Raw genomic sequence first — 15,124 nt, 5'->3', positions numbered from 1 at the left:
TTTATAGTAGGCAATGGGAAACTCTCCCTCACATGTTCCAGCTTACACCTGTTAATAACTAGGTATGTACCACTGATTGGGTACTTTTTTATCATGATTTTTAAAAGAGAATGAATTGTTAATTAATAAATGTTGCCTGAATGTAATACATGAAAATGTGGCTCTTGCAAAAACTCAATCAAAATTAATTGACAAGATCAATTTATGTGACCAGTGACCACCAATATTTTGCAGTAAATGTACAGGGTTTAAAGAAATATCATTTAAAACCTTATTTGAACGCAACAATTTCAGAGTGTAAAAATCATTTGCCTTAACCAGGATTGTTGAAATTATTGAAATTCTTGAAATTATTGCATTGAAATGCACATTAGCGGATGACTCCATTAAAAGTTAGTGTTGCAGCATCTTGCGCAGTTTCTACGGACCTTATTTGAAGGCAAGAAAGTTTACTGTAAAGGTTTTTCTTAGAATTCTGTAAGATATTGCAAAGCAGCATAGCTGTTGGCATCGAGTACTTGAAGAATAAACTCATCTGTCTAACAAGTAATCCAGAATCTACTGTCATAAAAAATCAGAAAAGGTTACTTTTATAGACAAAATTTAAAACAAGATGCACAAATCCCTTACTGAAAGTGTTAAGGTGCTTGTTTCTTTGATAAAAGAACCAACTCTAACCTCGAAGAGTGCCAAAATGAAGGCTAGTACATTTAAGGAATTGCTAACTCTTGTGGAAATCAGCAACCAGGAAAACATCAATACCTCAGCCTCAAGAGTATCTACAATTCTTCCTACATTACGAGAGTGTCTACAAGCCTACATTACAAGAAGCAGTTGCATGAACACATTCGGTGCAAGTGGTCATGATGTGAATCAAAATGCAATTTCTAATCTAAAAAATATAAGTAAAAAAATCTGCAGTGAATCTGAAAGTGGTCCATTATCCCCTGATCATGATGATATCATAAAAATTTGGCACCAGCGCCTTTGAAGAAAGAAGCTGATTGAAGGCACTGCAGACATTAGTGAGCCTGAAAGCTGCAATCTCACTGGTGTTCCCAGGATGAGCAGCTCGCATGTTTGGCGATTTTATAAGGATACAACTGTAGCAGACATTGCTAAATACCTTAAAAGAACATTCTCAGGTGAAGTGGAAATTGAGCAGTTGGCAACCAAGAGTATTAACTCATCTTTCCGTATATCCACTGAGAGTGACCTTATACATTCCTTGAGAAGCCCAGTCATCTGGCACAAAAATATTCTTGTCGAATGATTTTCTTTTTCGATATTGGCAAAAATTGGCTCCAAGTTAAATTCTGTACCTGATTCAACTGGTGGGACTGCAATGATAAATAGAGGATCAGTCTACTTTCATTTTGAAATACTAGTGATAAATATTCAATGTTTAAATAATACGCTTGCTGATCTAGAAAAAGTTGTGTTCAATGAAAAACTAGACCTGACTTGCACTAGTGAGCACAGGATTAGAAACATGAATATAACAATTCCAGGTTATGCTATAGGTGATAAATATTGACTGAGAAATCATCGTCATAGTGGAGTGATTATTTGTGTTAAGAGTTCTCTAGTATTTGGCAATATGTCACATGTATCTCAGCATCTCAATGCAGAGCTAACATTGTAGTGCTCTGCCATCAAGTGCTCATTTTCAAACAAAAACTTTTTGGTGTTAGTAGCTTACAAAACTCCACTACGAAGTTTCTCAAGATTCCAAGAAAAACTGGATAACTTGCTATTCTCAGTGATAAACCATTTTAAAAGACCAACAGCCATTCTTGGTGGTGATTTTTATTGAAATTTGTTGATGGATGGACATGAGCAGAAACAGCTACTCCAAACCTTATATTCATATAATCTGAAACCATTACTCAACACACCAACCTGAGTCACTGCTAACACCCAAACATTACTAGATAATGTTTTTACAGATTTTGATGCACACCAAACTCACTGCATGGTATTTGATCCTGTCCTATCTGACCACTCTGCTGTAGAATTTATTTTTTGTGGAAAGCGGATCATAGCACTAAAAAGCATTAGTTACAATAGATTTTTTAATGACTCTATTGAAAACTACTTTCAGGTAATACTTAGAAATCAAGATTGGACAGAGGTATACCGGAAAGACTCCCTTAATAATAGTTATAACATGTTTTATTCAGCTTTCATGCATAATTTTGATGCTGCTTTTCCTTTTGAGCCTGTGAAATATTCCTTTGAGACAAGCAAAATTTGAATCATACCTGAAATTATCAACATATTAACGACCCTTAAGAAAATGTTTATACTTGTTAAAACCTCAGGTGACCACTTATTAATCAACAATGTTCTCTGCTTAAGAAACAGTTTAGGTATCTGATTTGGTAATCCAAAAAGGAGTATGATAATGCATGGTTATGGAAAGCATCTAATTACTCGAAAGAAGCCTGGAAAATTATTTAGAGTAACATGACCCGCAACTTAATCCGGACACCACCTTATGTTAATGATAAAAATGGTGGTACTATAACTGACCCTACTAAAATAGCAGATTCATTCAATAGTTCATTTCTACCCGATACATTCCAGCCCACTTCAAGGGAGATTATGAAGTTCCAAATAAGATCAGGCAAGACAATGCACCTCAATCCTTTCAGTGAAAGTGGGCTACACTCCTGGTAGTAAGTAGGAGTAAAAAACTCACCTGATATAGACAGTGTACCAGGTAAGGTTCTCAGATAATCACAAAGGTTTATCCTGGCCCCTTACTCCCTAGTAAATCAATCTCTCTCTGATGGTGTGTATCCTGATGATCTAAAGGTATATAAGGTTGTCCCAGTTTATAAATATAAAGGTGACAAGAACACCTTGAGTAATTACGGGTCAATATTAATTATCCCTCAGTTTGGAAATGTGTTTGAGAATGATGATTGTCAAAGGCTTATTAATTATCTTGAAAGTAATAACCTTTTATTTTGAAATCAGTTTGGATTTTGAAGAGGATGATCAACAGAATAAGCTCTAATCGGTACTGTTAGTTAAATTATAAATGAAATAAATATTGAAAACAAAGTAATGGGAATTTACTATGACTTAAGCAAAACTTTTGATATGGTAGATCACGAAATACTATTAACAAAATGAGAGATGCTTGGCATAAGAGGAGTTGCTCTGAGTTGGCTAAAGACATACTTTTCTAACCGATAACTAAAGGCTGTCTTCTACAAAGATTGAAATATTTTTCTGTCTTCTCCCTGTCCCGGTGACTGAAGGAGTACCTCAGGGATCTATGCTAGGCCCAATACTTTTTTAAATATTTATCAAAGATTTACCCTCATATTTACTTGCTAACAGTATCAAATGTCTCATGTATGCTGATCAAGTGAGCATCATGAATTCCTGTAATTCGTTTCGTTTGACATGCACACCATTTCTGGTTGATGAGCATTATTATAGTGCAAATGAACATTTATGTATAACTTAAGTGTATATTAGTTTCCTGTCATAAATGTATTAGTACCGTATTTACCCATCAATAACATGCACCTTATGTATAATGTGCACCCAGAACTTTGTAGCTATCATGAATTTGTATAGATACTGTGTGCCCAGGGCTTCATAGTTATCTGGAGCGTGTATAGATTCAGAGCATCTGTATATACATACATATATGCCCATAAAAATTATATGCAGTGTGTGTAAAAATACATCTGTATTGGATGTGCGTGTGTAAAAATACATCTATGTTTGGATTTTTTTAGTTTTCATCACATAACGTCCATTGTAATTTTTTTCAATCATCTGAACATTTTTGTATAGATAATGCCCCGTGTTATTGGTGGGAAAATATGATATTCCTATTCAGGAATAATGCCACCTATATCACATGCCTCCTATAAACCTGTCATGTATTCTCAATACTCTACTGTCTCTGCTGAACAAATAAATATATTATATTATTATACATGTACTCCACAAGCAGCATTTTGCAATTTTGATAGGTAACAGGATGAATGTAATCCTTTGTAAACAACCTTATTGCAAACAACTTCAAAAAATTCACTGACATATTTATGTTAATTAATTGAAAAAACATAAATTTTATTTCCAAAGGATTCTTTGTTGAGAAAATAAACTTATAATTAACAATTACCAGCATTTAGTTATTTTTTTTATTTTCCTAACCCAAACTTCAAACTTCACTGTCATATTATGCTCAGCTTCATTGAAATGTATGAAGCATTAGAATTAAAATAAGTTAATCAAGAACATGGGGTATCAATATCCAAGTTTCTATGAACTCTGTCATTTATCTCAACAAAAGAATTAAATTCACTGCCAAATATTCATGAAAAACTTGAAATGCCAATATTTTTACTTAATTTTCAATATCTTTAGCATTATCAAATAAGATCTTAGAAACTAGCAAATATAAAAGAATATATTCTAATAATTATTTAAAACCAACAATTTTACTAACAAATGAAATCATTTTAATGTGAGGTAGTTACTTTAATTTGGAAATCTAACTAGAAACTTTGAGGGCATTTCTGTGTGTGTGAATAGTAGAGCTTCATAATTTATTGTGTAATTCCAACCAGAGCATCACAAGTTGATAGGCATTCAATGAATATGGAGCTTAAAGTTTAAGGACCAAATAATTGTTTCTAATTGTACATATTTGGTGATCATATAGAATTGGGACTTTTATAATCCTAATGTTGCCACCTTTACTCATGCAAGATCAAATAGGAGGAAATGATCCATGAATAGAGGTAGGTAAAATTAATTACCTTATTCACTTAAGGAATCATCTGAAGACTCAAACGTTAGTAAGTGGTAACTTCCAATTAGGTCATTGATTTTTAAATAAAAAACAATAGTGGAAATGGAAGTCAAACATCCCAACCCCTAACTCCAAATAAATATGCCTGCAAATTCAAAGAACCCCCCTCATTTTGAGAGGGAATGCATGTACAAAAATGAAAAATTCAACAAAATGATGAGTAATTGTAAAGTAAAGCTAAATGGTAATTGTTAACTGAGTTAAGCACTTTATTTTAAAAACTTGAATGAACTCCTTTGAACCTTACTCTAGAATCACCCACTGTTTAAGTGTTGTCAATTCTGTAAACTTCTGCTGTAACATGCCATTGCATCATTTAGTAGTCACAACAAAGTTCCATGAGTGTCTCCAAAATTACTGCTCCACTCAGAAATCCCTTCCACATTTGGATCTCAAGCCCCAAATACTCCCATTCAACCATCTCAATTAAATATTTAACAAACTCTTTCAAAGTAAAATATCCAACAAATCTTTCCTTCCATCCATAAATTCATCAAAACACCTTACCTACCATCAATTACTTCCCCCAAAACATTATCCTGCAACATCATCATTATAATAATGAGAGCAGATAAAAGTTCATCATTTTGTCATCAGATAAAAGTTCAGCAATATGTATTTTGTCACATTGGACAAAATACATATTGCTGAGGCAATATTCCAATTACATGATCTGTTCTGATGCACCCCCCAAAGATCCCAATCTGGAATTTCAAAAAGTAATCCTTTCCTATCTGTAGAAATTTGAATCCATCGATCGACTCTCACAGAACACACCACCTTCCATCTCCTAACCGCAATCACATCAATTTCTATATTCTCTCAAAAAATCATAGGCCTAACAATCCTGGATGGCCCTATAGTTTCTAGAATGAACTCCCCTATAAAATGCATATCCACATTAATTGACCAGTCCCTACAACTCATCATCACGTCCCTCCCCTCCTTTATATAAAATTCCTATCTCTTCCTAAGCCCCCTGCACTCCCTAAAGATACTTACTTCAGGTCACCCTCAATGCCACTTTTCTCAATGCTGCCATCCCACGTACAAAAGGTAAGCATTTTCCAACTCTTACCTCTTTTAATGCCCCATACCACACATTCCCTGTATAAACTTTCTCATCCACATGGCAGAATTATTATTAACCAAAAAGGACGTCAATGATGAATTCTTCTTTCAGATAAAAGGCACTCTCACGATTACTTTTCTGGCCCAGTTATAAGCCATGGGTCTTCTTAAAAATGTATTTGTCCAAAATCAAAATATCATACAACTCTTCTTGACCAATTTCATTGATAATATCTTTCTTCATTGGACTCACAGACATGAATATCTATCCAAATCTATCACAAATCTAAGGTCTTCTTTCTTAATATCCATAACATCTTCAGATCTCAGACTCCTATTTTAGGTTCTTAGGCATCAACGTTTTTCTTCAAAATAACACTTTAACCACTTATATCTACAAAAAATCAAAAAACAATGAACAATATCTCCATTTCTTCAGGGGTCCACCATCCAGCATTATATACTCAATATAATTTACCCTATATGCTCATGGCCACCTTGTCAGATAGTCTACACTTGTCAGAGATATCTACACCTCTATCATTGAAAAAGGAGGTAGAAATGAGATTAGACCCTTTGAGCGAGTGTGGACATATTTGGCTTCAAAAAGCTTTGGGGGTTAAACCAATCACACTAACAACATCCAGTCACCATTCCCTCCCCACTCCCACTGATACAGCCTTCTGATTCTCTTCTTGCAACCCTCTCCATCTTAAACGGACCCCTTCCCATATTTACATGGTCATCCTACTTCGCCCGAGAAGGGGGCTGCATGACCTCCAAAATGTATTATACGAGGTTCGTTCAATAAGTCCTTTAAAATCCAAGAGATGGCGACCATAGTAGCGTAAAAGTTTTACTTTCCATAAGTCACATCTCTCATACTAGATAGCTGTTAAAGTTTTAGATATATCCATCTCGTGGTTTCATTTTCATAGCCAATGGAAGTAAAGAAACTTGTTCGGTTAGAAAAATGCAAAAAAATGAGCTTCGTGTGGTGATCAAAGACTTCTTTATAAAAGGCTCAACAACGAAAGAGATCAAAGCCGATAGTTCATGAAGTTTATGGCACATTTGTTTGCGACTGTTTACAATTGGGTAATTGGTTTTAATCGTCGCTGTACATCCACAAATGACGAAAATCGTTCGGGACGTCAAGTGGGAGTGATTTCCTCAGAAATGATTGACAAAATCCACGATAAGGTATTGAGTTATGTCGAAGTAGGCAAGTTATTTGAAGACACGGGTATATTACAAAGTACAGTGTTTTATAGAAAAGTGGGGTGGGAAAATATCTCGGCAAAATAGATGCCGCATTTGCTCTTAGTGGAGAAACGCAGTCGTGTGGTCGATTCGGAGGTTGGTTTGGTACTTTTCTCTCGCATCTGACGGGTTTCATCGATTCATAACTTTAGAGGAAACATTTATACACTACTGCTCTCCAGGGGCAACAGTGACAACAGACAAAACAGTGGGTTTCTAAAGGCGATCCAGTTCCGAAGAAGGCGAAGACGATGAAATTCGTCCGCAATGCGATGGCCACAGTTTTTTGGGATACATGTGGAATCATCTAAATCGATTACTAGAAAAAAGGACAAACGATTAAATGGAGAATATTATGCGTCCTTATGGCACCGGTTGAGGAAAGAAATCAAGAAAAAACGTCCTCGTTTGGTAAAAAAAATCTCTTTCATTAAGGCAATTCATGGGAGTACACCTGCGCAGTTTCGATGGCAAATATTATGGAATTTAAGTTCGAATTATTACAATGTTACTAACCCCTTATAAGTTACCCCTAGTTACTTATTTTCATTTCCAAACATGAAAAAATGGCTGGGAGGGAAATGAGTCACGTCGAACTGGGGTCTTATCTGTCACAGATTCCTATTAAACCATAAACACAGTAATCAACTCAAAGGTCACTTTGGTAGGTGATGGTAGAGTTCACCCAGTACTATGCTCAAAGGCGTGTGAAATTCACACATCAGAGCAGGGGGGCTAGTTCCTTTCTGGTGCCGGAGCGGATTCGCGAGTTCTCATCTATCTTGGTGGCGGAATCGGGTGGGGATTCTAGGATGGTTAGGGAAAAACACCATTCGAAGGAAAGATTGTGAGAATTTACGTGTGAAAGGACAGGAATTGAAGAGAGTGAGGCAAAATTACAGGAGTAGCGGTGATTGTTCATTCCAATGGTTAAGGGGGTAATGCATTCGCCTATGTAAAATGGAGTGCATTATACACGTGACAAAAGATAAACATGATGTTTTTCGAGAGGCAATTATGGGAACGAGGTGAGGGGGCAATGAGGGTAATTGGGGAGAGTGGAGATGATGTGATTAGCAGACGTTTTCCATCGGGGGCGGTTGGAAGTAGGGGAATTATGAGGAAATTTGTCAGATTGAGGAGCCAAAGGGTTGGTGGATCTCAGAAGGTTTTTGAGATTGGCGGGTCGTCTGTAAGCAAGAGAGGGGCATAGGGCGACATAGCCTAACATCTCCTGTCGCCCTATAGTTTCCAGTTTCAACTCTCCCGCCGAAAGGATCTCCGCATTCCTTGACCACCACCTACAATTTCTTGTACTCTCCTTGCCCTCCTTCACGAAGGACACATATCGCTTCTTCCACCGTTTAAATTCTGTCTCCATTTCTTCCACCTCCAACCTACTTATGGCCACCATCGACGTTACTCCCCTCTATACCTCTATTCCCCATGGAGAAGGCTTATCCTCTCTCCGACATTATCTTTCTCTACGCCCCCTACCCCAGCGCCCTTCAAACGAATATCTTCTCAATCACGCCACTTTCGTCCAGACAAAAAACGCATTTTTGTTCAACGTTGATTACTGTGACAATTCAGTGTAAACAGAAGAATATTTCTTTTATTATTATTAAAAACTTGTAAGAAACATTTTGCCTTTTCTCACATTTTCCATCGCATTTATTTTCAAATACACGGTAGAAAGAATGAAATTATATTTAATGACAACAGAAGTGAGATAAACCATCAAATATTTTAGGTATATATTATAAACACATGCATATGAATTACAGGAAATAGGAGTAGATTGGAGGGCTAGGTGACTAATCCACTACCTGTACATGTCTCCAACTACTTGAATAATATAAGGGTGGCCATAATCATCCGCGATTTTCAGCATATGCGTGGAGGGAATGGCAAATAAGCATGGAATAATTGGATATAGAAATGAAAGTCGACGGGGAATTCATTAATACACATTTGCGAACGATCAGGCTCTAGTTTTTCAATTAGACAAGGGGTTACGTCAATGCCGAGTTCATAAAAAAATCAGCGAGGGGCACGGGACAAAGATCAATGTAATTAAAACACAGGTTATGAGGTTTTCGAAAAGTGCGAGTTCTAATTTATTTGTTAAAATGGGTGGCCATGATTATGGGAACAATTTACCTTTCTTGGAAATGTTTTGAATCAAAATGGTCAAATAGCTGTGACATGAGAATAAAAATTGCTTTGGGCAAAGAAGCATATACAAGGATTAGGGATTTCATAACAAGTACGCTAGGTAAGTATGTTAAGAAAAGGCTTGTGTTAAAATTTTGACATGAAGCGTAGTTTTGTGTGGCGCGGAAGCGTGGTCATCGAAGAAAGATAATTGGCATAGATTGGATATTTTTAAATATGGGTGGGCAGACGGATGGAAAATGTGAAGTGGACTAAGAGGAAAACAAACGAAGAAGAGCTGGGTATGGTGGGGGAGGAGGTGCAATTGTTGGGAGAAATCAAAAGATGGAAGGAAAAAGGGATTCAAGTGTTTTGATTAGGAATGGGAAGTTGAAAAATGATAAAAGTAGAACGTAGGGCTGACGGGGAAGGGGAAGAAACAGATTAGGCGTGTTGGATGGAATGAAGGGATGGTATAGGGATGTGGAATAAAAAAGAGATTTACTTTAGCGTCCAATTTTAGGGCATATTTTAGGCCAGAGGAAGCGGTAAATGCATTGTTGCACAATTGTGTCGACTGAATCCACCCAAAACCTATTAGCCGGTAGAGTACCAAACACACATATGCATAACCGTTAATGATTCTTCGTAAGAATACTAGAATATATGTATGTAAATATTTTTTGAGTGTAGTATTGGAATAGCGGAACAAATTTTCATGCCCTAAGTATTGCGATGCGTACCCACTGATCACTTGCGTGGGAAACATGCATGTTTCACATAACAACATCAAAGTAAAACAAAGTGGGTGTATGCTTGAATTAAATGCTGTAACACAGGAGCGTGCGATGCATAAACGTCAATATTTATCATTTACACTCAGTCGCTTCCTTCATACGACAAGAAATTCCAACGTATATCGAAACAGGAACAGTTGACTTTCAAGTTAAAACTTAGCAAGCAAAACAAAATGATATGACGTATATTTTTTGACCTTTTAATATTGCTTGTCATTGGGTTCTAATTTTATATGTTTTGGTTAAACGATGATGTGAGTATATGACTGCTCAAGATGACTAAAGTATTATAATTATCTTGGAATTGAAGTACGAGGCAAATATTTGGTATATTCAAATGATAATATACTCGTGTGCGGAACGAAACAACAACTTCCTGGATGAGAGTGCAGGGAGATAGGTGGGGCAAAGGGGGAATGGAAGGGAGAGGTGTATATAAGGGCGGCCGTTTGGGAGCAAATTCAGAATCCGTTCTTAAGCTTCTTGGGCAAGAGAGAGCTGTAACCGCAAAAATGGTTTTCGGGCCAGTTGCACTCGTCTTGCTTGTTGTGAGCGCAAAGGCAGGTAGCGTGTATTTACCAGGTAAGAGTAAATTGATATATTTCGTTGCTCCTGAGCGTAATCATCCTCTTAGTTTGATGACGTTGGTGACACTCAAAAGTTTTTATCTGAAATTTCTTAAATGATACGTGTACACCAGGCATGATAGACCAATGGGAAAATTGAAGTATCTTTAATTGCCCAGTCAGAAAACTTTCCTCTTGACAATTGTGCAGACGAATTCTGTAGGATTGTGATATGAAGCATTTTCTCTTTTTTAGACTAAGCCGACGTCAAGTATAGAAGCTTAAAACGATAAAATTTAAAAATACATAATATGTTAAATATTAACAATCGAGTGTCTAATATGGAGGGTCAATTGCCACGGTGGAATCAAAACATAAAGGATAATTCGTCCTATGTGGAATTCTTTCCTTAATTTGACTCCATTTATTTCACATTTATAGACTGGTGACATAATTTTTGAACATGAAAACATGAAACTCCTTAGAGTTGGGAAATGACTAATTGTAATAAATATTTTTATCTTAAATTCTAGAATTATTGGAGGAAACGAACGGCCCACAAGTTGACCCAGAGAATGTTCCAGCCACTCAGAACTATGGAGAATTGTGGACTCAATTTATGCCTTATTTGGATTCAGAGCACCCGGATGAAAAGTCAGCGGTTGATAGTTCAGGGGGAACAATAGTAGATTATGAAAATGCTAATGGTACGTAGAAAGGTATTTATGGTCTTATCATTCAATTTCCTGTTACTCGATTATATAAATTCCTCAAAATTGGATTAGCTCAAAACAATTTATTTACGAATAAAATTATATTCCATGAATTGTAATTGCAACTGTCAAAAACATTTTGGTTGATAAGGAACGTTTGATGCTACATCATGTAGAGTCAATTAGATGAATTACATTTCAAAGAACATCCTCTTACAGGATACGAGAAACAGAGATTCCTATCCTGCGCTTAAAAGTTTTATAAATCTTCATACTCTCATGTATCGATGTATTTACTTTCATTTTTCACACGATTAAGTACTTGATACATTTTCCTTTGTATTAGACATATGGTAAATGCAAAACCTTTATGTATACACTCACATGCACACAAACACACCCTAGGAGCAAACTATCCCTGTACAACCACTCCGGAAAACGCGGATCTCCTCCCAAAAAAATACTTTTGTAACCTTTAAAAAATAATCTTGTAACCTTTGTTTTTTACTGAAATATAAACAATAGTAATAACCAACACACACACGTGTGTATGTGTGTGAGAGAGTGCACATATGTGTGTGAGTGTTGGTAGCCCAGGGGTAGAGTGTTGCACTACTGACCGGAGGGCCAAGGTTCGATTCCTAGGCAAGCCTCTCGGAACACCTGCAGCTGAACCCAAACTGTGTGAGTTTTCGGGGTACCAAGTCTTCCTGGGAAACCCTAACCGGCACAGGGAAAGGAACTGGCCCCCCTACCCTGATGTGTGAATTTCTCACGCCGTCGGGCTCAGTACCGGGTGAACTCTACCATCACCTACCAAACCGACCTTGGGGTTGATTACTGTGTTTATGGTTTATATATTATTATTATTAGGTCATCTACCGGTTAAGGTTGGTTTTTGGATGGACATAATTACTAATTAAATAATTTGTGACTCCTAGCAAAACACAACATCCTACTTTACAGCAGGTCCCTCTTCAGCTCTAAGTACTTTCTTCCTCCCTTCATCCCGTTCAACATCCCTATCCTGTTCCTTCCCTTTCCTCGTTTGCCTAACATTTTCCCCTCAATTACCGTCTTCAACATCCCGCTGCTGGTCAATACCCCCTTCAGCCACTTTTCCTGCCTCAATAGGATTTCTCCCAACAAACCCCTCTCTTCGCCCACCATACCAAGTACTTCCTCATTTGTTTTCTTCTCTGTCCATTTCACCTTCTCCATTCTTCTCCACACCAACATTTCAAAAGCCTCCAGTCTAAGTCTATCCTCCTGCTTCAATGACCACGTTTCCGCGCCGTACATAGCTACGCTCCATATCAAAGTTTTTACGAATCTGGTTATATATATATATACATATATATATACAATATACATATATATATACAATATACATATATATATATATATATATATATATATATATATATATATATATATATAAATGAAAAGTCAGCGGTTGATAGTTCAGGGGGAACAATAGTAGATTATATATACTACCTTGATCAAAAATTTCCCGGAATTTATTCAGAAAATTAAAAATACAAGTTTATTCATCTAAATCTATATTGTCCCCTTCAAAGTAATCCCCATCGACTGCAACACACTTATGCCAGCGCTTGATCCAATCCTCGAAACATTTTTTATATTCGGTTTTCGGTATGTCCATCAGTGCTTCCTGCGATTTTTCCATTACTTCCTCTCGGCTGCTAAAACGCGTTCCCCGTAATGGTTTTTTAACTCGATTGAACAGAAAGAAGTCACAGGGAGCCAAATCAGGTGAATTCGGTGGCTGTTGGATGGTATTTGTTGCATTTTTCGTCAAAAAATTACGAATAATGATAGCACTGTGCGACGGTGCGTTATCATGGTGCAAAATCCACGAGTTTTCTGCCCACATTTCTGGTCTCTTTCGGCGAATTGCTTCACGCAAACGTCTCATAACGCCCAAATAATACTCTTTGTTTACTGTCTGGCCTTCTGGCAAAAATTCATGATGCACTACACCGTTGTAATCCATGAAAACCGTCAGCATTGCCTTCTTTTTTGACTGAAAACGACGTGGTTTTTTGGTCTCGGCTCATTTGGTGAACGCCATTCACTTGCCTGATGTCTGGATTGCGTGTCGTACTCATAAACCCACGTCTCGTCTCCAGTAATGATCCTTTTGATGAATGTGGGATCGGATTCAGCCTCGCAAATCATGTCTTTTGCGACGTCAACACGGTCTCTTTTTTGCATGAAATTGAGGTCTTTTGGCATGCTACACGACGGAAACCCAAATCATTAACCACAATGTCTTGGGCGGATCCATAGGCAATGTTCAAGTCCTCCGCTATTTCTCTGATGGTTAATTTGCGGTTATTGACCAACATTTCTTTTACTTTATCAATTTTTTCACCGACTTTCGATGTCGATGGTCTGCCACTGCGTTCATCATCTTCGATTGACACACGACCACTTCTGAACCGCTCGTGCCACTGGTAAACGACCGTTTTTTTTTAGAGAATCGTTGCCGAAACACTTTTCCAACATTTCCAACGTCCGTGCGCCACTAAATCCGTTTTTTACGCAAAATTTAATACTAGTTCGTTGTTGCAAATTTAAATCCATTTCTGCAATTGTAAAAAATCGCCAACACACACAGAGATAGATGTACTCTTGGCTACGTAACTTTTGCAAATGTCAAGTTATGACACTAAGATTTAAAGGGAATATCAACAACAGATGTACCAATTTAACAAAAAAAACAGAACTCAAATCGGAACGATGGGAGCGCCACACGGTGGTTATTTCGGGAACTTTTTGATCAAGGTAGTATATATATGTATATATATATATATATATATATATATATATATATATATATATATATATATAATTTAACATCGATTTATTTAGGAATTTAAGAAAAAAAATAATTTTTAATTAAATATGCATTCCAGAGGATAATAACGACGCCTCAAAGTTCGGGCCAACCACCCCTCCCGCGGAAGACGTGTGGACACTAACAACGCCAGAGATTCCAGTGATTCCAGTGGACTTAGACAACGGGAGCGACAGTAAAAATGTCGATGGTATGTAGAAACGTCTATATTATGACGTTTATATTTCTTGAATCTCAGTTATGTATATTTCTCAACAACAGATTAGTGAATGGATATTTCTATTTAAACGCATATAATGATATGGTTCAAAAAATATTCTACAAATATACACAATACACACACATAAATATAATACGTATACCTGGAACCTGAAAAATCACACAGCTTGGGGGGAGCTGGGGGTGCCCGAAGGATTTCCGAATGGCCCCAGACTTTTAAACACAGAAAAGGACACACATATGTTTTAACGTTTCGACGGCACAACCGTCATTATCAGAGATTTAAAGGAAACGTTTTTGCGCTTGTGATCTGCTCGATCCGCCTTCCCCGCCATTCCTGCGTGTGTTCCTATCCATTTTCATTATATCTGTATCCATGTGAATGGAAATTTATATATATATATATATATATATATATATATATATATACATAATACTGATATCATTTCATTGTTTTGTGTGTAACATTATGTAAGCTTTAGATTTTTCAACCCTAATTCACGGTTGACAATTTGAAATTCTTCATATAGCTGTCAATTTAGCAAAAATTAATTACTAATTATAATTGTTACCAAATAGCTGGTTTCAGTTTTAAAGTCTGCGATGTT

The 15,124-nt window shown here is 36.7% G+C and overlaps 1 protein-coding gene across 1 annotated transcript in view; it reads left to right on the top strand.

The window, feature by feature from the left end:
• LOC139691944 (dentin sialophosphoprotein-like) overlaps positions 1-15,124 on the top strand; it is a 105,603-nt gene that overhangs the window by 16,574 nt on the left and 73,905 nt on the right. Inside the window, exons 7-8 of the mRNA XM_071589941.1 lie at positions 11,234-11,407; positions 14,356-14,487. Of these exons, the coding sequence (XP_071446042.1) occupies positions 11,234-11,407; positions 14,356-14,487 (306 nt within the window). The remainder of the gene's footprint in view (positions 1-11,233; positions 11,408-14,355; positions 14,488-15,124) is intronic.

This window comes from Hetaerina americana, unplaced genomic scaffold (assembly GCF_022747635.1).
Source record: "Hetaerina americana unplaced genomic scaffold, ioHetAmer1.1.p SCAF_1, whole genome shotgun sequence".
NCBI lineage: Eukaryota > Metazoa > Arthropoda > Insecta > Odonata > Calopterygidae > Hetaerina > Hetaerina americana.
Note: the sequence above shows the minus strand (reverse complement) of the source record. Positions and strands in the feature narration are given on the sequence as shown.